This window comes from Chamaea fasciata, unplaced genomic scaffold (assembly GCF_029207755.1).
Source record: "Chamaea fasciata isolate MVZ Bird 193981 ecotype frontalis unplaced genomic scaffold, bChaFas1.0.hap1 SCAF_24, whole genome shotgun sequence".
NCBI lineage: Eukaryota > Metazoa > Chordata > Aves > Passeriformes > Sylviidae > Chamaea > Chamaea fasciata.
In genome coordinates, this window is record NW_027094109.1 from 4,356,453 (window position 1) to 4,380,695 (window position 24,243).

Here is a 24,243-nt window from a genome sequence, read left to right on the forward strand (position 1 = left end):
CCCCTGAGGACAGATAAAAAGTGGCTGTGATGAAACACTGGGAATTTTGGAAGCGTGTGAGTGCAAACTGCTCAGTGTCACCCTTCTCCTGCTGTGATCAGTCTGTGCCGTCCCTGTCACCAGCCAGGACCTTTCTTTGAGTGTTTTCCCTTATCCCATCTTGTGCTCAGCAGCAGGACCCAAGCAAAGGCGGCTAACTGACGTTTGGGGCTTGCCTTGGCGTGAGCTCTGAATCACTGCCTGACCCTCACTGGGACACTTAGGGGAGGAAAGCACCGTGGAACCCAGCCCTGGCAGAGCTGGGGATGGGAGGTGCTGATCTGAAATTCCCCAAACCCGTGCCCTGCTCCCACCAGGCCATTCCCTGCTCTCTCTGTACACGTTGGAGCCCAAATCCCACTGTTGTGGCTTGGCTCTGCTGGGGTGCTCAGCTTTGGTGCTGAACAGAAGCCAAGCAGAGCAGAGGCAAATTGCTGCTGTTTTGCTTTCCCTGAACAGCTGGGATTAAATCCAGCAGGCACACAGGTCCACGGGCAGCATGGCAGGACAATTCCTCCAAGGGAAGAGAGATGGTTTTCCCTTGGCGTAGCAGCTGAGTAGTGTATCTCAGCATCTCCTTCCCTCTCCCCTGAACCTGCTAGCCTCTCCCAATCAATATTTAATTAAAGAACTAAACCTGATTGATGCCCAGCCCCCCCAGCAGCTCAGTGGGGGAGCAGCTGAAGCTCATGGCTGGCCAGAGGCAGTGATCGATCGCTGTCATCAGCCCAGGGCTGGCTCTGTCCCTCTGCCCCCACAGGGCCACCAAGGCCAGCATGGGACAGCCAGGGATGGCAGCAGGCCACCTGCCACATCCCCCAGGGTCACCTTGCAAGGGAGGGCACAGCAGGAGACTCTTGCTTCACCTGTGGGCTGTGTAAAATAGACAGCTTTGCTCCTATCCATCCTAAAATGATTTTTTTTTTCTTTTTTTGCCGTGTCTGAGGCTGCTGGAAGACAAACTGTCAGCACAGAAGCTGCTGGGAAGTTTGTCCCAGCTGGTGATAAATGGGTGAGGAGGTAGCTCGGACAACCGAGCGGAGGCAGATAAATCAAGGATGCTGGGAGGGAAAGGTCACACATCCAGGAGAGCAGCTGTGTGTGCTGACAGGGAGTGAGGGATGGCGCGGGGCTGCTGCTCACCTGTGCAGTTCCTCTCATCACTGCTGTCTGAGCAGTCCAGGTACCCGTCACAGCGCTCGGTCAGCATGATGCAGGCCTCGCCATCCTCACACCTGAAACCACTGGGGCACGACAGGCTGCTCTGAGTGGCTGAAAAAGGCACAAGAGTTCAGGGCTCGAGGCGGGGAAGTTCCCTCAGCAGCACTGGAATGTTTCCAGGTGGTTGCAATGTCAGGGATGGAGCTCAGGCTGATGTGCCAGAGACACTGGGGTGTCTCCTTCTGGCTTCACCTTCAGAAGAACCTGGAGCTTATCCCGTTAAAATCAACAACTGGACTTGTAATGGGAATAGCACCGCTTGGGCTTTTTATCCTTTTTGTTTGTTTGTTTTTTCTTGTAAAGGATTTCTGGTTTCTGTAAAGGATTTTTTATTTTTTCTGTAAAGAATTTTTTTTTTTTTCTGTAAAGGAAAATCCCCAGGGATTTTCACCAGCAATCAAAGCCTCCTCAGAGGCTTCCCTGCCCTCCCAAGGGAAGGATCCGGGTGGGAGCCTGTCCCTTGCCCACACTCACGGCAGTTCCTCTCGTCCGTGCCGTCCTGGCAGTCCCTCACTCCATCACACCGCTTCCAGTTGGGAATGCACTTGTGCAGCTGCTGGCACTCGAACTCGAAGCGGCTGCAGCGCCCCGGGAGCGCCGGGGACGTGGCTGTGGCGTTGGGTCCTGCACAAAGGACAGACGGGCAGGAAAGCACCGAGGCACGGCCGCGCTGGCACCCAGGACCGGTTATACCTCCTGTCACCGGGAGGGACCGGCTGCTGTCCCCGGGCCCCGACTCCACTAGATGGCAATGTCCTTCCATCCAGCAGGCGGAGGGGATGACGCCTAAGCCATCCTCTCTCCCGACTGCAGAGGGCCGGAAAAGCCTCTGCTGGGCAGGGAATGTCCCAGCTGGCGGCTGGAGGGTGACCACGAGGGTGACCCCCAGCACCACGGGACATTTTACAGCCACGACATAAATTAACCCCGCAAGCTGGCAAGGCTCTGAAAGGCCAGAATTCCCTGCAGACGTGATCCGGGAGAAGGGAAGGGGCGAGGGAGAGGAGAGCTTACTTGAGGTGGGACAGGCCTCCTCGTCCGAGCCGTCGGTGCAGTCCCTGTAGCCGTCACACACCCAGCTGTTCATGATGCAGGCGCCGCTGTTGCAGCGGAAATGGTTGGGCAGGCACGTCGGGGGGATCAGCGTGGTAATGGGATGAACTGGAGATCCTAAAAATACCCCAGGGAGAGCTGAGCTGAGCTCCCTGCTCCTGTGTAAGCCCTGCCTGCTCGCTGCTCACCGAGGGGGAAGCAGGTGAGGCGTCACAAGCCTCGGTGGTTTTGGTGGCGTAGTGTCTGTTATCAGGATATTTATAGAGTAAAAAGATGCATGGAAGTGCCCACTCAACCCATTCACGGGGTGTTTTTGGGACCACGGGGGCTGTGGGAAGGCAGAGTGATCCTTCAGCATGTCCCAGTCCCCGCCCTGTCCCTGTCACAGCCTCAGCAGTGTGTCCTTACCCTCGCAGTCCTTCTCATCAGACCAGTCCCCACAGTCGTTCTCCTCGTCGCACTTCCAGCGGTTGGGGATGCAGTGCCCGTTCCCACACTGGAACTGGTAGTACTTGGAGCAGTTCGGGGCTTCTGTTGGGTTTTCTGGCGGGGAGAGGAGAGTCCCCTGAGCCACAGGGTCACCTCAGCAACCCTCAGCACAGCTGAGAGCTGGGAGCACCTCAGGCTGGCCCAGAGAGCACCACCCTGAGCAGCACAAGCACATTCCTTTCTTTTCCTCCCCAGCATTCCCATTCCTCCCAGCCTTCCCTCTGTTGCCACCACTGCTTTGTCTGTGTTCTTCGTGGCCAGACACCGCCCCTGTCCTCAGAACGAGAGCAGAGCCCACCAGAGCATGGCAGAAACGGAGGAGCAAACCGTGCAACTCCGAAACGAGGCTGCAGCCGCCTCGCCTGGCTGGGTACAGCTCCTACAGCCACCCAGGGAACAGTGGTAAATATTGGGTTTGGCTGAAAACTGCCTGTCTGCTCGGGGCTGGGAGTCTGTGCAGTAAATATGGCCACAGAGGAGTTAGTCAAGCACAAGATGTGCCAGGTTTTCTGCGTGCTTCCCTTTACCTGCCTGCAGTATGAGGGAAATGGCACCGAGCTCCAGGTAGGACACGCTGTGATGTGCACAGGGAAAGCTACACTCACACATAACACGAGTGAAAACATGAGCAAGACGGTGCTCCATGCTCCTGAAAGCCAAAGGGAGCTGGAGTTGCAGTGGCAGGAGGCCCTGGGGGTGCTGCTCACCACAGTTTGCTTCGTCGGAGTAGTCGCCGCAGTCGTCCATCCCGTCACACTTCCACACCAGGCTGATGCACACACCGTTCTGGCACTGGAAGCTGAACTGGTCACAGGTCCGGTGGAACTCGGGGTCCTGGGCTGCAGGGAGAGGTTTGGTGTAAAGATCAAGGGCTTCAGGAAAGCTTGAGCAGGAAGGAGCACACTCAGGGGCGATCACCGATTTCTAAGCAGAGCTTTGAGGTCTAGAGCCACCTCCTCGAAGACCTGGCAGCTTCCTGGTAACCTGCTTCTCCCCACGCCTCTGGTTTCCTCCTGTGCCCACCCCTCCCTCGGCAGAGGTGCCCAGTGTGACACTTACAGCACCCAGCATAGCTGGCATCCTCGTCCGACCCGTCCCGGCACTGGATGATGCCGTCACACACCATGGAGTGGAACAAGCACTGCTGCCGGTTCTTGCACACAAAATCCATGTAGCGGGTGCACAGGGGCTCTGCAGGGGACAGGAGGACAGGGGGTGGCACCTCTGCTGTCCTTGCAAACAGCAGCGTCACCCACCGGTGACCTGAGCACAGCAGGAGGATTTTAAGGAAGTAAAGTTCCCAACAAATGGTTTGAGCTTACAGAAAGTTCCCAAATGGTTTGAGCTGTGTCCCTGCACAGGCTGCCCTCACCAAATAACCCCTCAGGGTGGGCACAGGCACCAGGAGGGGTTTGGTCACCTCCCAGCCTGTGCCTTTTGCTGACGCGCCGATTTCACAGGGGGCTCGTGACTGCACGCTAAGGCTTTCCCATTATCTCCCTGGGATAATGGGAAATATCTCCCATTATCTCCCTTCACTCCCAGCGGGACAGGCTGGGGCAGAGCAGAAATGTGTCAGCCCTGAGTGCTGGGCCCCAGCAGCTCCCCCTGCCCCCGGTACCCACCACAGTGCTGCTCATCCGAGGCGTCCGCGCAGTCGTTGATGCCGTCGCAGTGTTTGCTGGTTGGGATGCAGCTGCCATTGGGGCACTGGAAGCCGTTGCACTTCTTCTCTGAAATCCAGAATTGGGTGCATGCTGTGCGTTTTTCGGGGTTTTGTTAAAGCTGTTTTAAGTCAAGCTGTTTAATTAATCAATCTGGGACAAACCCACGGTTGCCCTTCGCACGGTGATCGCTTTGGGAGGGGTGGGGGCTCTCCCCCTGAGTTTGCTGCTGGTTTAGCTGGGTGGCTGTGCAGAAATCCCTCCCACCCGTGGCAGAGCCCCCCACACACACACACAGGGGACACGTTACCACAGCTGGCAGGGTCCTCATCAGAGCCGTCCTGGCAGTCGGCGTCGCCGTCGCACGCCCAGCGCTGCGGGATGCAGTGGCCGTTGTGGCACTGGAAGCTGGAGGCCTCGCAGGTGTGGTAAACTGCTGAAACCAGAGCAGGGGGACACCTGAGGGAGGGGTGTCACCGTGGCCCTGCTGAGCTGAGAGGGAGCCGGGCCACACCACCACACCCTGCTCCTCCCCCTGCACCAGGATCTCCCACCACAAGCAACCACCCCGTGGACCCCAGGCAGGAGAATTCCATGAGTCCCAGTTTTCCCTCTCTCTGCTCTTCTCCCTCACAAGCCTGCTGTGCCTCAGGGGTGGCTTTTGCAAGGTAGAGATCTCCCAAAGCTCTCCCCAAAGGCAGCAGCCTCTCTCCCTTTGATGCCAGCCCTCGGGGTGTGTGGGCAAAGGTGACAGCGGTGGCATGGGGCCAGAGATGGCGAGAAATGTCACCGAGATCAAGCAAGGCTTGGCAGAGCTGCAGAGTCCCCCGTGCAGGGCAGGACACAGCCAGAGAGAGCTTTTAATTACGGCAAACAAGGCTCTTCTATGTTGCCAAAGCAAACAAGAAATACGATTCTCCCTGGGGGTTTTCCTTAGGCTCCTGTCAGGAAAATATCTGCCTGTGGGGTATCTGGGTTGCAGCCTGGTTTGTGTTGTCACTTCAGAGACAAATCTTGCTCCTCCAGCACGAAAGTGCTCAGAGTTATTGAGAAAAGCAATGTTCAACTTAATTAAACGGCATGATCCTGAGTTTTAGGTTAGAGAGTGACATGCTCTCGCAGATATTTCGAAATAGCACAATCTGGTGGCAGTAATATTCTATTAGGTATTCAGCATGAAATGTAATTATTTTAGATAAGAGCAATAATTGCAGCCCGGTGAAGTCAGACGGAATGTTCCTCAAATAATTGTGATCCTCTTAGATAATTCCAACTCGGGGCTTTACAAACCCGGCACACTTTTTTGAAGTAGGTTCCTCTCCCGTAGTAATTCTCTCTCGAGACACTCATACGAGAGATAAGTGATACCAATATAAATTAAACCTTCTTGGAAAGCCCCACTCATGGAATACTAATGACCAGGATCAGCCCTGGCTGCTCCAGGCACGGCAAATGCCACAGGGGTGAGCAAAGAGGAGCTCAAAGACCTGAAAGGGATCTCTTAAATCCCCGTGCCAGAGCCCCAGGACAGCACCTGAGGCCACTCTGTGTCCCCAAGGCTCCGGGCTGCACCAGAGCCAAGCTGCTGCCAGCATTCCAGGGGCTGTCCTGGTCCCTACAGGCTCCCCATGGATCTCTGCCTCGTGCCATGGAAAGCGTTGCTTTTATCTGGAAATATCCCACGTATGGCTGGATAAATGCAGCCTTGTGTCTTTCACTGATGGGCTGGTGCTCTGCCTCCTCTGAGAAGTCTCTTCTCCTGCAAGCACTGAGGGTTTTTTGCTTGCTTGATATGTCTGCTTGATTGTTTCTAGGGGAAAAGACCGAGGCACTGCTTATCTGTTGATTTTTCTGATGAGAAAAAGGCTCTGTGTGGGCGTGAACCTCGGGAGGCTGCTGAGGAGCATCACTGTGGCGGTGAGGAGGGCGGGGTGTTGTGACTTTCCGCTCCGAACACACAGTGAGCCTCACAGGACTTGCACAGGAGGCATAAACAAGGTTATTCCTGCCAGCCAGGCTGCTTTCATACAAGTTGTAAGCAAAACCAAAAAAACCCCAAGAGTTGGGTCTTCTGTGGGGGACTTCCTACTTAGGACACCCTCTTTAGGGTTTTCGAGCCCGTGGAGCACTGAGGCTGCCAGAGGAGGACTGAAACTGCCAAACCAAACTTCCCAAACTAAATCTGCCTCTTCTTCACGTCAAATAACTGTGGAGAAGCCTGTTTTCTGCGCCAAATTAATGGCAAGGAAACAGAGTGAAAGCTGTGAAATGCGCCAGTGCCCACTGATCACTAATCACTGCCTCCCTGCAACACGGGAGCTCTTTTTGCCAGGAGAATCCTTTGGCTGCTCGGCGGCCACAAAGCCACTTCCCATTCCACAGAGCTTTGCCTGTGGGTGCAACCTTGCAGGTTAAAAGCAAAGCTGGGTCACTGTGAGAATCTCAAGAGCTGCCAGCAAATTCCCAGTGAACCTGGGGGAAAGAAATCCTTGGATTTGGAGCATCACATCACCCTACGGTGCTCTAAAAAGCAAGGAAACTGAGGCACAAGACACTGGCTAGTGTCTCCCAGGCTGGAAGTAAAAAGTAGGAGCAGCAGGAGGCTCTGGATCAACACCTGAGCACTCACCAGTGCAGTTTGCTTCGTCAGACCAGTCCCTGCAGTCGTTATCCCCGTCACACATCCAGGACAGGCGGATGCACATCCCCGAGCTGCAGCTGAACTCATCATTCTTGCACTGGTGAGCCTCTGCAAACCAAATACCGGGCTTCAGCTCACGGGAAAACCCAAGGAGCAGAGCAGGAAAGCTGGATAATAACGGCACAGCGGTCTCCCAGCTGGAACAGGGTGAGGGAAGAACCCGTCCCTCATTTCCCAGTACACGATGGTCCTGTCCCCAACTCCCAAATACCCCGTAAATGCTGGTCCTGTCCCCCATTCCCCAGTAAATGAGGAGGAGACAGCCTGGAAAAACAGGAGCATCTTTCCCTTCATCACCTCTGAGCAGCATCCAGAGGAGGAGCAGCTCTGGGACTGCTGGAGCTGCCCACCCATGCCCAGGGGAGGAGGAACTGAGTGTGGGCACTCACCACAGTGGCTCTCATCGCTGTTGTCCCCACAGTCGTCCTCCAGGTCACATTTGTAGGACAGAGGGATGCAGGTCCCCGAGCCCTGGCAGCGGAACTGGCTCTCGGTGTCGCACACGGTGGTCGCTGATGGAGAGAGGAGAAGGAGGTGGTGGTGGTTAGAAAATGGTTTCTGCTGCCTGAGGGTGTGTACTGAGTGCAGGGAAGTGGAGGGGACGGGGACAGAATCCTGCCAGTCCAACCTGAACTCCCGCTCTTGTATTTTAAGGTCATTTTTAGGCACTCCCCGTAAAGCAGAGCGCACAGGGGTCAGTTTTCTCTCTGGGGATTGGGACTGAGACTCCTGATGTCCACTCCCAAGCCAAGGAGCAAGAAGCCAAGGCTGTAGAGCTGTCTGCTCCCCACAAAGGAGACTGAAACCACAGGTGGCGGGGTGAGACAGAGCAGCCAAAGCAGGGGAGAAGCTGGGCATGAGTGCTGCTGTCCAAGGCAGCACCTCTGTGCCAAGCTGGTGACCTCTCCAAGGAATGGCTTTCCCACACCTGGAGCCATTGAACTCAAACTTGGACTCTGCTGGCTGGTACCTCAACTTTGTCAGGGAAATAAGTTCCTTATTAGTACAAAATGGGCATGGAGAGCCTCTCTCCTGGTCCTCCAGTGATTCCTAACTTCAAACCCAGTCCCTTTTTCCACAGTGCACTAATCCAAACCCTTCGGGCTGTGCAAAGCTGTGGAACACCTGCCCCTCCTGCACACATTGGCAGTTCCTAACTTTGCTCAAAAAGGTGACCTCCATCTTTAATGGGGGAAACTGATTTATCATCTCAACAAGAGGCCCCTGTCAGCACTATCTGCTCTCTTTTCCTCATTGGCTGTGCCCTCAATTAGCTTCAGAAGACAATTAGTGCAAGAGACAGTTGGCATCAGCCTCACCAAATTTTAGACACTCGCGCCTCATCTGGTCAGGGGGGTTGGGACAAAACCCATCCAATCTGCTTTGGGAGTTCACCAAAGGAGCTGAGTTACACCCCAGAGAGCCTCCTGCTCTCCCTGACTGTGGAAGGAGCGTGGAGCATGATGCCAGCACAGCAGAAAGCTGACTGTGGCCAGGCCAGGCCCTCCAAGGCAGGACACTCACGGCAGTTCTTCTCGTCGCTCATGTCCCCGCAGTCGTTGTCGTTGTCGCACTGCCAGATGCTGTTGATGCAGTTCCCGTTGGAGCACCTGTACTGGTTGGGCAGGCACGTGTTCTCTGGGGCAGGGGGGACAGCAGAAACGAGCTGGCATGAGGCTGCGCTCCCAGAAACGGGCCGCTCTCCTCCCCAGCAGAGGACAGGTCACGGTGACCTCTCGTGATGGCTGAGGCCACCTCAGCACCGAGCAAGAGCCAGGCAGGACTTTACCTTCCTTTATGCAGGTGTTGTTCTTCATGGCGTAGCCGCGGGGACAGTCACATCTGAGGTCCCCGCTGGGCAGCAGGGTGCTGGCCACCCCCTCGGGGCACTTGCAGCTGCGGCCGTTGTTGGACCTGGGCAGGCAGAGCAGGCTGCAGGGCTTGGAGATGCAGGCGTTGTGCCCTGGAGCAGGGCAGGAGGAAGGGGACAATGTCAGGACACGGGAACGGGAGTCCCAGTGTCACCTGCTACCCCAGGACACAGGCACTGGAGTCCCAGTGTCACCTGCTTTGGGTTCAGAGCCCGTTTGGAGCCAGCTCGGCAGGGCTGAGTGCTGAGGTCACCCCCAGCAACGCCCAGAGCCATCTGCTCCAGGCAGTCTGAGGGCCTTCAAGGGGGCCAGATTGGCCTTCAAGGGACACAACTCATCCGAGTGGCTTTGGAGGTCTGCCAAAAAATGTGAGTTACACCCCCAGAGTGCCTCTTGTCCCTCCAGTCTCCTGAAGGGACCGGTAGAGCCCTGCAGTGGTCTGGTACCCATCTGAAAAATGGGTGCAAACAGCACACGGGGCTCAGCACTGCCTGCTCACAACACAGACAGACGATTAAAGGAGGACAAAGCCAGTGCAGCCCTGAAATCCTGGGGTTTTTTTGGTCTATACAACACTTTGATGGAAAAGCCAGGATGTGTGACATAAACTATGAGGTGCCAGCACAGCCGAGTGACCCGTGAGCTCTCTCCCTGGGGAGAATCTCTCCTGGCAGCCCAAAAGCAGAATAGGAAGACTCATGAAACTCATTCCTCCTGCCTGTGTCTGAGAGCCTCAAGCCCTGCAGGAACAGGGATATATTCAGGAAATGCAAGCCAGGATGGCCCAGAGGGCTGGGAACCTGTGGAAATGGGGGATGAAAACATTCCTAAATCCCAAGGAGGATCATCTGCACGATTACCTGTTGTCTTTCCTCTGTAGAAGATTTTCATATCCATGATCCCGTTCAGTCGGCCGACCAAGATCTCCATCCTGGAGCCGCTGGTTTTGGATGCTCTGAAAATACTCAGCTGTGACCAGTCGTTCCAGTAGATTTCATTCTGAAACACAGGCTTGGCTCTTAGTGGGAGGAGAGGCAGCACCAGCTCATCACTGCTACCTGCCCTGATCACCCTAAATACTGGATGAGGGGGGACATGGAGAGCGAAAAGTGTCCCCAGTCCAAGGGGGAGAGGAAGAGGAAGGCCTGAGGTGGGATTTAAACAGGAATGGGGGTGACAGAGTGATCTGCTGAGTGGCAAACGTGGCAGCGCAGCTGCTTGGGAATGTTGGTCCTGGATTTGACTGCACTTGCCTGCTCATTTCAGGGATTTGTGGGGGTGTTTCAGGGAAGCAGAAAGAGAGCAAGCGTCGTGCCTGCTCCAAATCACATCCCTATCCTTTAAATCCAGCGTGCTCCGTGCTCCTCCAGAGCCTGCACGCTACGGAAAAAAATTACAACAGGGAAAACAAACCTTAAACACTGCAATGGCATAGGGGTGAGGGAGGCTGTCCAGGATCACAGATCTCTGCATCCCATTGAAGTCCACCCTCTCGATCCTGTCCATGTAGGCTTCAGTCCAGTAGATCCAGTGGTCATCCACAGAGATGCCGTTGGGCCAGCGCACGCCCTCCGAGACGATGCAGCCGGCCAGCGACCCGTCCATGTCACTCCTGTAGATGCCAGCCCTGGAGTCCCCCCAGTCTGTCCAGAACATCAACCTGGCGGCAGGCAGAGAGGTTACTCCGAATGCGCACAAAGGAAGCAGGTTAGGAGAGGCAGAGGTTGGAATGCTTTACATTCCACGTCCCTTGCACGACACGCCTTTCAGCGGGGAGCTCTGCAATTCTAACGAACGCCACCAGCAGGTTTACGAGCAGCACAGAGGCTTTGGAGCTGCAGGCTCTGTGGTGGGAGTGCAGCTGCAGGTTACCTTGCCATGAACCGCTTTGGTTTGTCAGAGCTGCATTTGCAGCCGAGGCCAAAGCCCAGAAAGATGTAACTCGCGTTTGGCTCTTGAATTCGAGCACAGCTCAGTTTCTCACACATCGCTGCAGCTTTCCCCACCGACCAGACCAGTTTTACAGGCAGGAAAAGGGATTTGCTAATGGATATGTATGGGTAGGAAGGAATAAACAGTCGGTGATCTGTGCACTGAGGGAGGTGATGCCTTAGTTGGGGACGCAGTGGTGACAGCGGGCTCCACAGGGCTGTGCTGTGCCTGTCCCCAATTTCACCTCACCGAGCTGTCCTCCCAGAGGAGGAAGTGGTGAAGGAGCAGCAGTTTCCTTGGGAATAGCAGGGAAATACTTGTGATGTTTTCTCTCTTACCCATCTCGGGGAACCAGAGCCAGGGCTCTGGGCCGCTCCAGGATGGAGGAGTTGAGGACGGTGAGTCTCAGGTCTCCATCTGGATTGGCAACCTAGACCCAAAACCAAACCCAGGACAGCTGTGTTTGCTCATGGAACTGCTTGAAGCGACACAAAATCCGTGGCAGGCATTTATTGCTCCTCAATAAAATATTCACTGCCACGGGTGGGCAGAGCTGTACCTCGATTTTGGGAATCCCAGAGTTGACCCAGTAGAGCAGCTGGCTGAGAGGTTCAAAAGCCAAAGCTTCCACAGTTTCCAACCCAGTGCTTATGATTATTTCCTGCCCAGAGCTGCCGTTGAGACAGAGACGCTGGGGGGGGGAAAAAAAAAAATAAAAGAAAAAAAATCAGAATAAAAGACGAGGAACTGCCTGAGCTCGAAGGCCAGGTGACAGACAGCTCGGAGGGGAGGAGTAGCAGGACAAACATTTGCATTTCAGGGTGTGAAAGGAGGCGATGCCTCCCTGCTCCCGGCTCACCTGGATGATGTCCAGAGTGACATCAGCCCAGTACAGGCAGTTGTGCTCGTAGTCAAAATCCAGCGCCACAGCCCCCCTGAGCCCGGCCAGCGGCAGCTCCTCGCTGACCCCCGAGGCGAGGTCGTAGCGGTGGATGGAGTAGCGCGTGGCGTAGAGAATGAACTCGTTCTCCTCTGCAACAACAGTGCCTTATTTAGTGGCTGTTTTCGGCTATTCCAGGGGCAAAAAAAAAAAAAAAGGAAAATAGCAGGTGTTTTTCACCCCTGGTTTTAGCACCTCGGGGAGGCAAAGAGCCTTTGTCTCAGTGGGATTAGGTTAATGGGAATGTGGTAATAGCCTCACACGGGGCCGGGAACACACTGTGGGCATTGTCTGGTCCAGGAGGAGGAGGAGGAGGAGGCACGGCCGGCAGAACCTGCCCCGACCCCTTTCTTCCCATCTTAGTGCTGCCAATGGGAAACAAAATACTGATCTCCTCTTCTCAAAACAAAACAAAACAAAACAACAACATTAAAAAGAGTGGGAGTGATGCAATTCTGCCAAGTCCTCAGGGACACCGGCCCCGCGGGAAATATCCCAGAGTGGGTTTTGTTTCCAAACGGAGCCGAATCCAGGTAATGGGATCCTGGTCCGGGACAAAGTCTCCCGGGCATTATCCCACCACCGGTCAAGTCCAATAATGCTATTAATGAGTAGAGCTAATGGCAGTAAGTAACTCTGGCTGTGCATCCCTAATGAGATTATAGGGAGATATGAAACAGATACTGTACATGAAAGTGTTACCATGGAGCGAGGCAGCGCGGATCCCGAGACGATCCGCAAACACTCTGGGAACGCGGCACTTCAAAGGCCGGCCCGGTGGGGACCACAGGTTTGTTTTGCAATCAGCAGGGCCCTTCTCAGCATGCCCAACACAGCTCTCCAAATAGCTCAAGAGGGCTCGGAGGGGTGAATAACGTGTCAGGAGTAAAGCTGAGTGCTGCCCTGGCAGGAGTCCCAGCACTGGGGATGCTTCCCCGGGCTGTTTCGCACCTGGAATATCTTCTGCACGCTGAGAAATTTTAGGGCAGTGCAGGAGAACCTGCTGCTGGTGGGTCTGGCTGCTCTGCTCAGCTCCCCAGCCCTTCCACGAGCCCCTGCCCTGCCTGAGGCTCTGGAGCTGCAGCACGGCAGCAATGCTGATCACGCAGCTCGTGACGGCAGATTAAATTAAAGCTGTAATGAGCAGAATGCAAATAACTCCGGCAGCACAGGGGCACGGGACTGCTACAGTGCCTTGTACGTTCCAGAGGAGAAAATAAGGATGGGGGAGATGAATTCTGGCAGGCAGAGGTGTGAGGGCTCAAGGTCTGCCCTGGTCTGGCCCCAAAGGGACATCGCTCAGCTGCACATGGTGGATGTCTCAGAGTGGAACCTCCCCAAGGGGACCTTCCCAAGGATGGGGGTGTCTTTGATCTAATTCTTGTCTTTCTGGTTGGGCTCAAGCCAGCTACAGCAAGGACGTGACCAGGAGGAAGGGGTTCCTGCTTGCAGCCTGCCCCCGAGGGCTTCACAGGGCTCTGCACTGTGGGCAGAGGCTGCTCCTGAGCAGGACCCTCAGGAGCTCTGGGCACAGCACAGGAGAGGGCGATTTGTAACCCACCCAGGCTCCTGTGTCACAGGTTTTGTCTGAGAGCCCTCTGGGACTCTGTGCCTGGTCCCTCAGGCACCAGCCAAAGGTTTTATGAATGGAGCCCTTGTGCCCAGAGCAGATCCTGCACACACTCACCCGCCAGCGGGCACGGCACCAGCTCCCCCTCCAGCCGCGACTCGATGTCTCCACCCGTGCAAGTGTCCCCAGAGATCTTTCTGTAGCTGCAACACACAGAGCCAGGCAGTTTATTCCATGGAAAAAACCGTGAACAAACCGCCCCGTGCAGCCAGAATAAGCTGTGGTGTTTAATTGCCATGTATGTCCTAACAGGCCCTGTGTTTGCTGCCACTCTTCCGGGTTTTGTGGTTGTTTGGGGTTTTTTTTTTTAACCACCAGTAAGATAAATTCCAGCACTTGGAACATCAGGTTGCCCCCCCAAGCACAGCACATACCCTCGAGTCTTCTTGTAGGTTGAGCCAACAGGGCAAGGGACTGGTGGGTCATAGGGTTTCCCAGCAAACTCAGGGTCAGGGACACAAATTTCTAAGGATAAGTCATCGCTCAGTTTGAAGCCAAAATCACTGCAAGGAGAAGAAAGATGTAGGGAGAGACAAGGAAAAGCAAAAAACGCAGCCATGCTATACCGCGAGTCGATTTGTGCCCAGAATTTTTAAAAACCCAAAGTGACCATTCATTTATTATCGGTATTTAGCTGCACAGAACATCTCCGAGCCAGACAGGATTTTTCAAGAGCACTTTGCAAATCAGCTTTGCCAGTGGCTGGGCAGGCTTGGGAAGGTGAGGCAGCGAGGCAGAGCTGAGCCAGTGTGCTCCGCAAAGCTGGCTGCAAGCCCCAGCCCTGCTGCTTGGCTGGCTCGGGTCACTGCTCTGTCTCTTGGCTGGTCCTGCTGCTAAAACGGGAGTTACAGTGCGGCTGTTCTTTGGAAAACGCTGTGGGGGAGAGAGGTTTTTGTCAGTGGGGTTTTGTAGGGAGCCCAGGGCTGAATTCTGAGGCAGGATCCCACCAGCCCTGCTCTCAGTCTGCTCGTGGTGAGCCAGGCTTGGTCTCAGCATCAGACAGAAGTCTGGTGTGAGCTCCACTGAAAGCCCAGCCCCTGAAAAGCCGTTCCCTTTCTAACCCCAAACCTTTGCATCAGGTTGCCAGAGTGTGTTTCCCGATCCCGAAAGCTGTGCAGTGTCAGGATTGTGGGAATTGCAGTCAAAGGGCAATAGCAGGGCCAGCTGCATCCCTGTGGCTACAAAATCACAAAGATTTTTAGTGGATCTCTGTCTGTGATGGGAAATTATCCATTATTGTTCGGAAGGTGATGGATTAACAATACTTCCCTCTTCTGTGGAACCTTTCAGAGGCTCCCAAAAGGCTCTAAAGACATTAATTAAGTCTCATGCCCTGTTATTAATGAAAGGATGTTTTCAGTCTGTTTAGTTTCCTCTCCGCTATAAAATGAAGCAGCGACACTCCGAGCTACGTAAATTGGATGTTTGCTCACTCGGAGCGATTGGTCACAGATACTTATCTTGGATTTACAATCCAGACTAGAAGGAATTGATTGGTATCTTACCATTCAAAGTCCTCCCTCGTACAAGAGCAGTTGGAGACCATGACCGGCCTGTCAAAGTCCTCCCCATTGAAGCAGGTCGCATGAGGAGTCCTCCTTTTGAAAACGGTTTTATGCCCCAGCAAACATTCATTGCCTCGCTCGTCCGAGGGTGACCACAGCTTGTAGTCATTCTCTGTGCAAGGGACCCCTGAGAGGAGAAACAAGGTTGGGGTGCAGAAGGGTGCAGCTTTTGCAGGTTTAAAGGCAGAGAGAGGCAGGTGTCCCTGGTGCCCAGGAGTGCCAGGCGTGCTGCCATCCAGCCCCACACCACAGGAATGCCTCTTCTCCCAGGCAGGCACTGACAGAAGGAGAGGACACAGCCCTAAGCTGTGCCAGGGGAAGTTTAGGTTGGACATCAGGAAAAAAATTCTTCACTAAAAGAGCGATTAGGTACTGGGATCATCTGCCCAGTGAGGGGATGGAGTCCCTGCCCTCGGATGTGTTAAAACAAGACTGGAGGTTTTTAAAACAGGACTGGATGTGGCACTCAGCGCCATGGTTTAGCTGATGAGGATGTTGGTTGGGTCCTTTCCAGCTAAAGGTCTTTTCCAACCTGGTTCATCCTGTGGTTCCCTCCCCTCTCCACCCTCTCCTGGCACAAAACCTCCCCCAAAGTGCAAAGCCCCAGGCCTGTCCCACAGGGCAAGGCAAGGCAAGGAGCATTCCAGCTGGGAGTGTGCGGCGGCACGCGGTGACAGGAGGGAGCAGGCAGCTCCCTGGTAGTGACAGGGAATCTGAATGAAGTCGTTCTGGTTACCAAACACATCCGTTCCCAACAGAACGTCGAGGGAATCGGTGATAAATTTTAGTCAAGCAAATTCCTCTGCTGGGTTTAACTGCGCTTTGATTAAAATGCTGCCTCGCAATCAAAGCTGAAATGGGTTATAAAACATTCATAGGCACAAGCCTTCAGAAGGAATTTTTTCTTTTTTTTCCCCTTTTCCTTTTCAACAAATTCCTCAGTGAGGAGGGAAGGAGTACAGGGAGAGTACAGGGCACACAAGTGCCTTCAGCAGCTGTGCCCACGTGGGCGTGAGACACTTGGGACAGGGCAGGAGGAGATGCCCTCTCTCCTACCTGCAGAGCCACCCCAGAGATGGCTCTGCCACCTGTCCCCTTACCCAGCACGTCAGTGGTGTTGATCTGCAGGATCAGCCAGCTGTGGCCATTCTCCTTGTAGGAGCCAAAGATGGTGAATATGGTGCTCTTCTCGCCCGGCTCGGTCAGGAGGCCGTACACAAACACCGGCTTCTCCGAGAACGTGAAGACTTTCCAGGTTTCCCCTTCGTTTGTGCTGTACCTGCACAAAAAAAAAAAAAAGGAGGTTGGGAGAGATGCCAGGGGCACGTCCTGCCTGCTGCAGGGTGCTCTCTGCCATCCCTGTGCAGTCCCTGTGCCCTGACACTCACTTGAGCTGGTCGGTCTCGGTGCCTTGGGCGATGGCCACCAGAATTCCACCGTGGTCACCCCAGGTGTAGTAGTGGGGCCCAGACAGTGCCTGGAAGAGAAAACAGTGCTGAGGGGTGAACAGAGCTGTGCTGAATGAAGGGAAAATGGCTTTGTCAGAGACTCTGCCTGACCCAAGCTAACGCTTCAGCCTTGGCCAAATCAAGTATCCGGAGCACTAGAGATTCAAGCGTTTATAGAACACCATCTGCAGATGAGGAGAGCCAGCCCATTTCCCCTAACAGACGCGTGCAAAAGCTGCCATGAGCCCTGGACTCTGCTCCTCCTGTGCTCTGGGCATGGAAAGAATCAGTGGAAGAAGTGCCATGACACAAAACCAGAGTCCATCACTCCTCCTCTCATTTGTCACCTCTGCGAGGCTTTTCTGACACCCAGCAGTGACTTGTTGCCTTCCCAGGACTGCAGAGAAGTTGGTTCTCAGGCTGTGGAAGGTTTTGTGAATGTTCAGAGAGAAGTGGGGCCACGGCATGCTGGAACAAGCCCTGGGGACAATTCATCCATCCATCCCATGGCAAGAAGCTTGGACTTCACACTCACCTACACCTGCAGCACACAATCAGCTTTGCTTTCCCATCCAGGGAGCCAAGAGCACCTCGGAATGAAAACAGGGAGCATGTCCATGCCAGACCCTGCTCACAGGACGTGCTGTCACACTTGGGGACGTTCTTACACAGGCCACTGAGTGCATTGTTCCTTTCTTCTCTGGGCTGTGAAATCACCCCAGTGATGTGCAGAGCAGTGAGCCTCGCAGCCTGCTGCTGGCCAAAGCTGAGCAGAAGGAGCTGTGGTACTGCTGGGTCGTTCTGCACCTCTGCTCATGGCACAGAGATCAGTCAGGAGCTTGGTGCTGCTGACTTTGGATCAACGCTTCCTCAGAACATTTTAACTGTACTCCAAGGCAAACCTGTGGAGCTGGGCACCTGAAAGTCTCTGTTTTGGACACCCTGCCCCATCTGTCAGCTCCCGCCTGGCTGCAGGGTCCCCACAGCTGCTCTGTGGCTGGGTTTTGAAGCCAGGAGCAGCCTCTAAACCACCTTTGGCACCAGCCAGACCTGTGGCGTGTCCCCAGCACCGCTGCAGCTGCCCAGACCTCACCCCGACCACACAGCACTCGCAGGGGGAGAAGGAGGCCGCTCAGTTCCCGGGATTAAATAGACTGCAGATGTTGGAATACCACATTACACTGGCTGCAGAGTGCACAGGCAGACCACAAACACTGCCACAGACCAGAACATCCACTCAGTAAACAGCAGCAAACTCCCCATAAACCGAGGGCAGCATCCCATTTTTCGGGAAGAAGCCAGAGCCTCTCCAAACACTCTCACACACCAAGTCCTGGCTGTCAGCCCTGCCTAAAAGACACCAAATGACCCGTGCTGAGGACAACTCCTGCCAGGAGTAAAGGAAAAATAGAGGAGGGAGCTCCCCTGTGTCTGAATCCACCACCTACACCAGAGGTTCATCTCCAGCCAACCCACGCCTCGTCCTTCATCCAAAACTCCTTTTTATTTGTTTTAAGGCATTGAGCACCTTCCAGCTCATCACCTTTCATGTAACTCATCTACATTGCTGCCAAAATTCTTCCTGTTCCCCCACCACGCTGGCTGACCTGGCAGGTGCAAGAGCAGCCTTACCTCTCTCCACCTTGCTCCAGCACTGCTCGAGACATAAACATTGGTTTTCCTTGCCATGTTCTTGCCAACGGAGCCTGGGAAAACGGGAGAAATCAATCCTTCTTGAGAAATGCAAAGTGATTGCTTAAAAGGAAGCCAGACACCTCCAAACTATTTTTATCTGTGATTGAGGAGATGGTTTTTCACACTGTAAATTAATCCCTTCAAAAGCAAATATTTCAAGGACTATTACAAGTTTTAAAAGCAGATGGGGGAAAAACCCATGGCTGCAAACATGATTAAACAAAATGTGTGCGTTCCTCAGTAACAGAGCGAGACAAACAGGAATTTCTGAATCTTCAAGAAGCCCTTCACAGGGATCAGGAAAGAGGATCAGAACAGAGCAGGCTTCTCACATCTCTGTGCTGCAGTGAAATGTTCATTCTGTAATTACTGTATGGGGACTGCAGCAGAGAAAGGACAGCAAAATGCGCCATTTAATTGCATTTTATAACCTGCCTGTACAAACTAAACACTGCCTGACAACAACACCCCCCCCAAAGCCAAGGGAAAAGCAGTACCAGTGGCGATGATCAGTCCTGGCGCCGACTCCTTGGAGAGGATGGGCATCCTGCGCAGCTGGAAATTCAGCAGCTGGCTCAGGCGCTGGGCCAGGTGGAGAGAGCAGCCCTGGGACAACTGGGAAGGCAGAACAGTGGATTAACATCCACCCCTCATGCTGTCCAGCCCAGCCCTCTCTGCTTGGAAAGGCAAGGAGGGACTCCTTTGTGGCGGCATTGCCGTTTCACCCTCTTTGAGTGAAAAGACCTCCAAGATCACCAAACCCGTCACTAATAAACCACACCCCCATGTTGCTGTAGGACACGAAAGAAAGATGAGAGGCTCCAAATATTTCAGAAGGCAAAGAGCACAGAAAAAAAGGTTTCATTGTCTAATTCTTACTACTTTTTATAAGGTGTTCTGATAGAGACTTAATATGATTGTATAGGAATGGGTGACACTTCTCTAATCCCATTGGTTAAACTAGAGAAACAGCAAAACACCGCCTGGAGAAAGATTGTTTGGAGAAAGGAGAGTTGTTTGCCAAGATTGTTTTGAGAAGAAGCTTTCTTGAGAAATTTTTCCTTGGGAAAAAAGTTAGCAGCTGCTACCAGGCTGAAATCTCTTTCAGACCCAGAAGTATCAGGTTCACACCCCCCAAATGCCACTTTTGGGTGTCTCCTCGCTGTCCCAGTCACCCCGTGGTTACCTGGCAGTCGATGTGCTCCCCGTAGTGTGTCTGTGCCGGGGGCTGGAGCAGCTCCCAGGTGCCGCCCTTGTCGAAGGTGATGACGGAGCGCATGTTCTCCTCGCTGAAGGAGCCGTTGATCAGCGTGGCGATGTAGACGCCCCGCACGCCTTCCACGCGGTGGAAATCCGCAAAGGGCTCGTTGGCAAAGTACCTGCGGGGTCAGCGAAATGGAAATTCAACCCCCTCTCTTCCCTGTAAGTGGGGATGTGGGGGATTGTCAGGCAGAGGTGTATTGTTAGAATTTGGGATGGCTTAATTAACGATACGTAGAACTCTGGTTCGTCGGAGGGTGACGCTGTTTTACACCACAACGACACAGACTCCGAGCTTCAGAAGACTGAAAATGACTCCTCTATTTTTGGGATGTGTCTCCTTTTTATACTATTCTACACAGACCAATTTGATTGGTGAAACAAAGGCAAAACCTCTTCACTCACATTGGTCAGAGCAGAGGGACAGCAAGAAGAAGTCCCTCCTAGGAAAAGGAATGAATCAGAAAGGTACAGTTACAAAAATATTTCTCCAGTTTACAGAAAATTCCCCAGGAAAAGAATTTCAGAAAACCAAAACACCTCAGGGCACGGAATCAGGGCTACAGGAGGGCATCATAGCAAAATTCACTGAAAGACAGATTCTTTTTGTACCGTGTTTGGGTACAATGAAGAGGATTGCTCCTTTAGAGCAACACCTTCTTGTGAACTTCTTTACCAGTAAACAAGTTGGAAAAACACCAGGTGTCAGGAGGGGGCAACCTACAGGGATTGTTTTGGGTTCATCCTCATGACTTCCCAGGCCAGAATGAGAATGTTAGGTGCCCAGCTTTCTCACAGGCTTCAAGCCATTGCCTGGAGCCTAAAATCTATTTTCCGACCACTGTCAGTTCCCACAAAGGTAACGCATGGATCCAGCACAGCCAGAAGTCACGGATGTTGGTCGATGTTCTCGTTCACTGTTGGGTGAGTCCCGTCTTACCTGACCAAGGTGTCGCTGCCAGCTCCCCCTGGGCTGTAGTAGAGCACATTTTCTAGAGACAGGGAGAACTTCAGGCCCTCTGCCTCCGAGATGTAGAGGTTGGTGCGGTTGTTGTCGTGGCTGACACACACAAACACCTGGTCCTCCGAGGCATCAGCAATGTAATATTCCTTTGGGACACAAAGAACAGGATTTATGTGTGTGCACACAGGGAGGGTTTACACACAGGCCGGTTTGGATTTCCTCTTAGCTTGCTTCCACCTTTTTGGATTTTTTCCACTCAGCAGGTGGAAAATCTTCACTTTGCTTTTCCTGTTCTGTTCCCCTTACAGTGATTCCTGTCCTCCGCCCTGCAAAGCCCCCTGGAAGCAGCACTGGTTGCCAAGCCCCGCAAGTGCTGGATCTCTGGACCCCCCTGGGGCTGGGAGTGCACCCCACTGCTCTGCCAAGCACCAAGAACTTGCTTCTCGTGCCCTTCCTCATCCCCACCAGCCTGGGGACACCATGGAACGTCTGGCTCATGGATCAGGGACTTTTTACAAGCCCCGGTGGTGCCCTGGGCTTCCCCACCTTGCAAAAATCGGATGCTCCAGGTCATGCCAGCGCCATGGGAAGAGGTAAAGTCCCCAAAAGCAAGTCAGAGCAGCAGGATCAGCCCCTCTCTGGCGTCTGGGCTTTGCTGCCAGCCCCCATCCCCAGTGACTGTCCGGGTGCCATCGCGTAAACCACGAGATCATCCCACCGTGAGCCTTTGCTCTGCCAACCCCCCTACCCCAGCAGGGTCATCCGAGGTCCTTTCCCATTCCTGCAGCATCTGGAGCTGCTGCTGACACCACGGGGTGTCCTTGGCAAGGCAGGGAGCTGGGAAGCTGCTCGGGAAGCACCACTTACCTTAATTGGGTGCTTGGTAACGAACTGCGCCACCCGCATGGGCTTGCGGTTGAAGGAGACCCAGAGCTGCACCGAGGGTGGCTGTGAGCTGCCGAGCAAACGCTGTGCAGAGCACAGGGACACGTCAGGAGGGGCTCTCACCCCAAAAAATCACCCTCATCTCCACTGGGATCACCCAGTGGACTTCCCTCTCCCTGCATGTGGGCAAAGCGTGGCAGCTGCCTGATGCTGGGATTGCTGTGGCAATTTAAACCCCACTCAGGGTTTAAATTGCCACAGCCAGGGCTCAGCAAGGAGACAAACTGTCCTTCCTGGTCAGTCAGGTGGGGGAAAAGGAGGCTGGTTTTAATTCCTCCTTTTTCCTCAGAGCACACTGTCCTTTCCTTCCTTCCTATTTTTACCGATTTGCGCAAAACGAAAGGCGCCGGCGCGAAGCCGAGAAAGTAAAAAAGGCTGGGGGCAACCTATTTCATACAGGATGCCAACGGTGAGGACCTAAACCCAGATCTAGGCTCCAAAAATAAGCAGCCTGGTTTGTTGGTTTGGTTTTTTTTTTTTTTTTTTCCCCCAGGCTCTGTATCACTAAGCAACCGTGCCTCCCACGGAAAGGAGCAGAAGTCAGAGCCCTGGGCACCGCTGCCACCCCGCCTGTCCTTTCCCCAGCACCGCCCCTGCTGCAGCCAGGCTGGGAGGGAAGTGCCTCATTCCAGACCTGGGGATGTGATTCCCGAACGAGGGGTTTGCAGCCAGCCTCCCTCTGGCTCAGGGTTTCCCAGCAGTGCTCGCCGTGGTGTGGAATACGGGTGATTTCATTGATGTTTAGTCATCGCAGCTGCAGGAGGAAGTAGGGCATGCTGCCCCGGAGTACCCCAGAAGCAGGAAAAGCTCTAAAGCACCCCCAAATGGGGCCCAAACCCTCCTCATGCTTCCAGGATGCTGTCCCTGAGCTCAGTGGCTTCTCTGCAGAGACACAAACCACCCCCAGTGTTTCACCCTACACCAGCAGCGAGCCCTCGATAAAATCTCCGGCAAACCACAGAGCAGGCACAGCGCCAAGGGGCCGGGCCCCGGGAGTTACAGGCTGTACTACCTGCAAGGGAGACTTCTGAGGAACTGAAATTGCTCTGCCAATATTCCCTGCCTCTGTCAGACACTGCTGTGCCTGCTCAGGGGGCCGGAGGTGACACACCCGTCACTTACTGCCTCGGAAAGCCTCCCTGGTTCTGCCAGCAGCCACCCCTAAATAAAGGTTCCTTCTCAGAACACTCAATGGCAGCTGCAGGGGAGAAATGCATCTTGTGTAAAGAAAGCTGCTCCTTAAATTCTAGAAGGATCAGGGCTTCATCCCTCTGATGCTGTTTCTGATCTAGAAAGGCCGGGCCCTCAGAGGAAGCACAGACACTTTCTCGCTTTCTTTCAGGTTTGTTCGAATTTGGCCGAGAGCTGTGAAAAGCACAGAGAAGCTCCGGCTACAGAGGGGCCAAAAGACCACTTTTGCTCCCCCACATCCTCTTTTCTTAGGAAAGCCGACTGAAAATGCAGCTTTCTCTCCAGGCTGGAGCACATTAGGCTGCTTGGACCTGGTCCACATTTGATGGTAATCTCCTCTGACAAGCGGCCTCCTTTAACCACCGAGCCGCCGAGCCACCTCCCCCTTCCCCTGCCACCCCCATCCCGACGTCCTTCCCAGCCATCCTGGGGTTTTCCCCTGGTCCCAGCCCTCTGCAGCCTGACCTACTTCTGCCCAGCCTGCCGGAGGCAGGGGTATGGAAACACGACGGGCAGAGAGCCACTGCTGTGAGCCCACAGGGGGTGGCAGCTGCTGGCAGGCCGGGTGACACCTCTGTGACAAGCCAGTGAGGTGCAGCAGGGAGTGGCACCATCCCTGGCAGATGCTCTCGCCCTCTGTGGCTCTGCACCACATCAGCCCTCGGCGGCGAGCTCCTCGCGTGTCACTCACCACAGACTTGGTTGCAAACATGTATTTGTCCCTGAGCTGGAAGTCTTCAACGTCTTCCAGGATTATCTCCTTGTTTTCCCGGCTCTGGAAGAAGTCTGTGCTGCGGATGACGGTGGAGGCCCCCGAGGGCTCGTGCCGCTCGATGTACACCGTGGTGGGCTTGTCGTAGGGCTCAACCCCCCTGGGGAGGACAGGGAACGTGGTGGGCTGGGAGAAGAAGGCAGCAGGAGCTAGGAGATGGGGTGGGGGGAATAGGCAACACCCTTGGGTGCCAGTGTGGGTGTCACTTGTCACCCTGCTGTGCCACATCCCCACAGTGCAGGGTGAGAGGAGCAGGGGGCAGGGCTGGAGCACGCCCCGGCACCCAGATTCTTGATTTTCACAGCGCAGCAAACAGTGAGAAGCAAGAAGCGAGGAGTGAGAGAAGACAAGAGCTGAGTGCAATACATACCAAGAAAAGGACTTCACGTGTTCCTGAATCATTATCCAGGTCTGGCCAAAGTCGTCTGATTTCCAGAGCTGCAACAACAAAGGTGAGAGGTGCCAGTAGGATTGGGACACAAACAGACCCAATGTGTCCATCCACGGCTACTCTCATAACTTCTTTTCATGTGGCAGCTCCTGGAGCAACAGCAATTTTTCTAACAGAATAACCCAAACAGCAAAAAAACACCCTTTAGCCCTCCACCAGAAGGATTTCCACTATTTCACCTCCAGGTTTTACTCACTGTGTCTATCCAAATGTGCTGTAACTGTTTTCAATCTTTACCCAATAGCTCCAGAGGGGGGAAAAAAAAATGTTTGTATCCAAGCAGCAATTTGTTATTCAGGACCCAAAGCCAAACCACAGGCCCACATGAAACACTGCAGAGGTCACCCTGCCTCAGCTGCCAGTGCTCTGTGGTGAGCTCTGACCACGAGACTTGGGGTGGTGGATATGGTTG

The 24,243-nt window shown here is 54.1% G+C and overlaps 1 protein-coding gene across 2 annotated transcripts in view; it reads right to left on the reverse strand.

Annotated features, from left to right (window-relative positions):
* Window positions 1-24,243, reverse strand: part of SORL1 (sortilin related receptor 1) — a 49,382-nt gene that overhangs the window by 15,144 nt on the left and 9,995 nt on the right. The window contains exons 5-33 of one of the 2 annotated variants that reach the window (XM_066203342.1): window positions 23,751-23,818; window positions 23,300-23,480; window positions 21,340-21,441; window positions 20,449-20,618; window positions 19,435-19,627; window positions 18,746-18,863; window positions 18,186-18,259; window positions 16,494-16,582; window positions 16,206-16,384; window positions 15,046-15,232; window positions 13,915-14,043; window positions 13,598-13,683; window positions 11,830-12,002; window positions 11,530-11,661; window positions 11,309-11,400; window positions 10,452-10,698; window positions 9,899-10,037; window positions 8,957-9,130; window positions 8,692-8,805; window positions 7,557-7,679; window positions 7,096-7,215; window positions 4,777-4,902; window positions 4,428-4,535; window positions 3,862-3,993; window positions 3,510-3,641; window positions 2,722-2,856; window positions 2,275-2,430; window positions 1,735-1,884; window positions 1,183-1,311 (exon numbers count right to left, since the gene is read on the reverse strand). In XM_066203342.1, the coding sequence (XP_066059439.1) occupies window positions 1,183-1,311; window positions 1,735-1,884; window positions 2,275-2,430; window positions 2,722-2,856; window positions 3,510-3,641; window positions 3,862-3,993; window positions 4,428-4,535; window positions 4,777-4,902; window positions 7,096-7,215; window positions 7,557-7,679; window positions 8,692-8,805; window positions 8,957-9,130; window positions 9,899-10,037; window positions 10,452-10,698; window positions 11,309-11,400; window positions 11,530-11,661; window positions 11,830-12,002; window positions 13,598-13,683; window positions 13,915-14,043; window positions 15,046-15,232; window positions 16,206-16,384; window positions 16,494-16,582; window positions 18,186-18,259; window positions 18,746-18,863; window positions 19,435-19,627; window positions 20,449-20,618; window positions 21,340-21,441; window positions 23,300-23,480; window positions 23,751-23,818 (3,958 nt within the window). The remainder of the gene's footprint in view (window positions 1-1,182; window positions 1,312-1,734; window positions 1,885-2,274; window positions 2,431-2,721; window positions 2,857-3,509; window positions 3,642-3,861; window positions 3,994-4,427; window positions 4,536-4,776; window positions 4,903-7,095; window positions 7,216-7,556; window positions 7,680-8,691; window positions 8,806-8,956; window positions 9,131-9,898; window positions 10,038-10,451; window positions 10,699-11,308; window positions 11,401-11,529; window positions 11,662-11,829; window positions 12,003-13,597; window positions 13,684-13,914; window positions 14,044-15,045; window positions 15,233-16,205; window positions 16,385-16,493; window positions 16,583-18,185; window positions 18,260-18,745; window positions 18,864-19,434; window positions 19,628-20,448; window positions 20,619-21,339; window positions 21,442-23,299; window positions 23,481-23,750; window positions 23,819-24,243) is intronic. The other variant, XM_066203341.1, reaches the window with a different exon arrangement.